Source organism: Lottia gigantea (genome assembly GCF_000327385.1).
Source record: "Lottia gigantea unplaced genomic scaffold LOTGIsca_65, whole genome shotgun sequence".
Classification (NCBI taxonomy): domain Eukaryota; kingdom Metazoa; phylum Mollusca; class Gastropoda; family Lottiidae; genus Lottia; species Lottia gigantea.
The window spans coordinates 1333777-1337387 of record NW_008710211.1 but is presented as its reverse complement, the minus strand read 5'-3'; the positions used below and the strand labels follow the sequence as shown (position 1 = coordinate 1337387).

The window sequence follows — 3611 nt, the reverse complement described above, 5'->3', positions numbered from 1 at the left end:
ATCGGTCGATATTCAAGAAATAGTGAAAGCCGGTGGACGAATTATTAGAATATAAGATGGTATAGTTTACGAAGAAAATTTTAAAACTCCACCCTGTAGAGATTATATTTTAATTTTGAGAGATTTAAGAAATAAATATAAACGAGAAGGTAATATCGTGGGTAGTAACTGCATGAAATTATTAGGTAATTCCTTGTATGGTAAATCAATTCAGAAAGATATATTCACAACTAGACATTTATGGAATGAAGCAACTTTACAGGCCAACTTTGATTCACGCGTTAAAACCTATGAGAAAATTAATGATACTCAATATATTGTTGAAACAGAAATTGAAGAAAAAGAGATTACTACCGAAGACAGTAAATCTACACGACTAACACCTAGTCATTTGGGATCATTCGTTTTATCTCACAGTAAAAAAATAATGAACAATTTCATTCACGTCATAAATGGATTTTATAAACCCGAAATATACTATACCGACACCGATAGTTTGTACATTTCATCCAAAAATTGGAAAAAACTAAACAGAGCTGGTTTGGTCTCCGAAAAGACTATTGCAAAGGTAAAAACGATTACGGTGACGGTGGAATTATATTTGGTTTATATTTAGCACCAAAAGTCAAATACAACATCGTTTTGACTTCTGATGGTGTCTTAAAAGAAAAGAAAACGTTTAAAGGTTATTCTAATGATAAGATAAGTGTAGAAGATTACGTTCAGTTAGCAAGCGGACATGATGTGTCGAACGAATTTAATAAACCATGGGAAAAAAGTTTCACTAATGGAGTAGTTATTCCAAATGAAAAGTTTTTAGAAGTTATTTGAATAATGTTAAAAGAAAACCACCAAACAGTGAAGGAATCATGTATCCTTACAACGACAAAGATGAGTATAGTTTTGACGAAAACTATGAATTTGATGATTTCGATTATCTTTCTAATCAAGAAGAGAATGAAGATTGTTTTAAATGAAGTTGAATGACAATTTCTTCGTTGCCAAAGTCAATGAACCTGTTTTTACCGTCTTTGATTTCCAGATTTATATCTTTGATCATGAAAGAATTGACTGGTAAATAGGTCGTTTGAAACGGTTTCTCTATAATTCTGTATCCGATCGGCACCGTAAAAGTCGGTATGCTGTATTTGATTTGGCGTTTGTGTTGATCAAATTACAGTGAATGTTGATCACGTCGATATCGTTCTCGATGTTGGCCTTGTGCGGCGCCAATGTCGATTGCGCGTATATTCGTTTATCGAACCCTAGTAACGCATTCAACGAATTTTCTACGTTGAAATCGACTTGACTGTTATTTCTCAAGATCAGTTTTATTTTGTTCAGATTCAAATTCGATATTGTTTTTGCCGTTCACGCTTCCTGCGTATTCGGATAGGTATTCGTTGATGGCTACGTATTCGTAGCTCCCCGGTAGTAAGCTTATGGTTTCGAACGTAACTCCGTTATCCGTCGATATTTTTAGTTGATTGTTTTTTTCGTTGATGTTTCTAATGGAATTGTAAACGGAGAAATACTTTAATCCCAGTTCGTACTGTTTATTGCGATCGAGTTCATACTCGTAGTCTAGAGACAATTTGATGTCTGGTTTATTCAAGGTGATAACGAACAATTGTTCTTTATTGGACATTTTTAATGACGTTTATATAGTCTTTTTTAGTGATGATTTCTTTCTCCAAAAGTCGTTTTAATATGGCATTGACTTCGTTGTATTGTCTGTCCCATCGATGACCTTCCTTCATGGCCGCTAATATTATTTCTAATCTATTAAGCAATTCTTTATTGTCGTCGGATAAATACGTTATACCTTGTGAAGATGCCACCATATCATCGAATTCGTCTATTTCTTGTATGATTGGTGGATAATCTTCCGCATAATCATCTGATTCCTCTTCCTCAATAACTTTTGTTATATAAAACTTCTTTCAATCTTCTTGTTTCGGGTCCTGACTTTCTTATTGCATATAGAAAGTTTGAGTATGCAACTAAATCCTTGTAATCGGCGATTTCAACATCCTTGCCATTCATTAAATCTATTAACCCTCTCGTTAATGTAAATATAAAGTCTTTTGTGTCGATTTTGAATAAAGGGGAATTTGGACTAAATATTATTCTAAATCCATTAAACAATAAACCTTGATTATCAACGATTGGTGAAATGCTCTTTGGTAAATCTGGGTCAGGGTTTGAAAAAAGATGTTTTATATCATCTAATGTCCTAATTATAATACCATTATATTCAATCGGTTTGGGTTCTATATGAGGTGTGGGTTCTAAAGCTAATTTCTTTTTAATATCCTCTTGAGATTTTAATATGGGTTGAAATAAAGTCTGTAGATTTTCCGTTAATCCGAGTTGTTGTAATCTGTTATTTTCAACTTGGGTCTTTATTTTATTCTTAGCTTTGATATATTTTCTATTTCTTTTTAAAATATTATTCCAATCCATCATTTTTAAAAAAATAAAATTAACATATATCGATCATAACTCTTTCTCCCGCAGGTTTTCTAGTATTTACAAATACATATCCATGATCATCTGGGTTTCTCCATTGAGCTTTACAAACCTTTTTAAATGTATCTCTATCCATTCCGTGATTTATAGACTGAATGATTTGAGATAAATCTTTATCGTTTAATTCAAATAATAAAAAACAATTTGCATTTTTTCTAATGAACATAGAATCCATCCCGTAAAAAGATTGGGATTGGTATATGCAGTGACAGTTGTGATGTCTTCCTTTGGTGAAGAATTCTTGTTGAACAGTTTGATTTCTTTGCGCTACGCAGTCGTCAAACAATATTAAGTTCTTTCGATTGCTATCAATATTAGACAAGTCTAGATCATTAACATTTTTCGTAAGAAAAACTTTTATATCCGTTGGATTGAAAGATGGATTCTTTGATTTAATGAAGTTTTCTATGATATCTTTTATTTCCACTTCTTCTTCGTTTTCTTCGTAATATTGAAATAGGTCTTGAACGTCTTTCTTTGCTAAATATTCCAAAGCTTTGAGGAATTGATAATACGATTGCTCTGGTGTTGTTGTGTAGATATACAGAGAATCGAAATCTAAAAGGTTTGGTGTTGTCAACATGTTAAAAGTGAGATGAGTTTTCCCAGAACCTGAACTACCGCATATACACATGAGCATTGGGTTATTAGGAAATATTTCTGAATGATTACATTTTTTGCCCATTTTTATTTATTACATTTTCGTACCAAAAATCACCCCGTTGCCTTTATACTTTGAAAGGAAGATTCCCTCGCCCGAACGTATGTTTTTAAAAAATATGGCGTCGCCCTTGTGTTTGACCTTCATTTCTCTGGTGTCGATTTTATCTATTAATTTGCTTAATCCCTCTTTAACGGTTTTCTTGGTTTCTTCGCCAAATCTTTGTCCAAATTCTTTAACCGTCCCTAATATATCTCCTACTCCCGAACCTCCTCGTGCTTCTCTTTCCATTGCCAAATTGTGTCTACGTGCTTCGGCGTTTGCAGCGGCTTCAGCTTTCTTATCGTTGACAGCTTTGGCTATCCCAGCAGCTCCACCAGCAGTTGCACCGGCTGCAGCTAAACCAGCAAAGATTAAA

General features: G+C 33.5%; 1 protein-coding gene across 1 annotated transcript; it reads right to left on the bottom strand.

The window, feature by feature from the left end:
* Positions 1–2485: 2485 nt before the first annotated feature.
* On the bottom strand, positions 2486–3217 carry LOTGIDRAFT_129535 (hypothetical protein; the record flags this gene model as incomplete). Its single annotated transcript, XM_009064811.1, has 1 exon — positions 2486–3217. The coding sequence occupies one exon, from the start codon at positions 3215–3217 to the stop codon at positions 2486–2488; it is 732 nt and encodes a 243-aa protein (XP_009063059.1).
* Between the last annotated feature and the right edge of the window lie 394 nt (positions 3218–3611).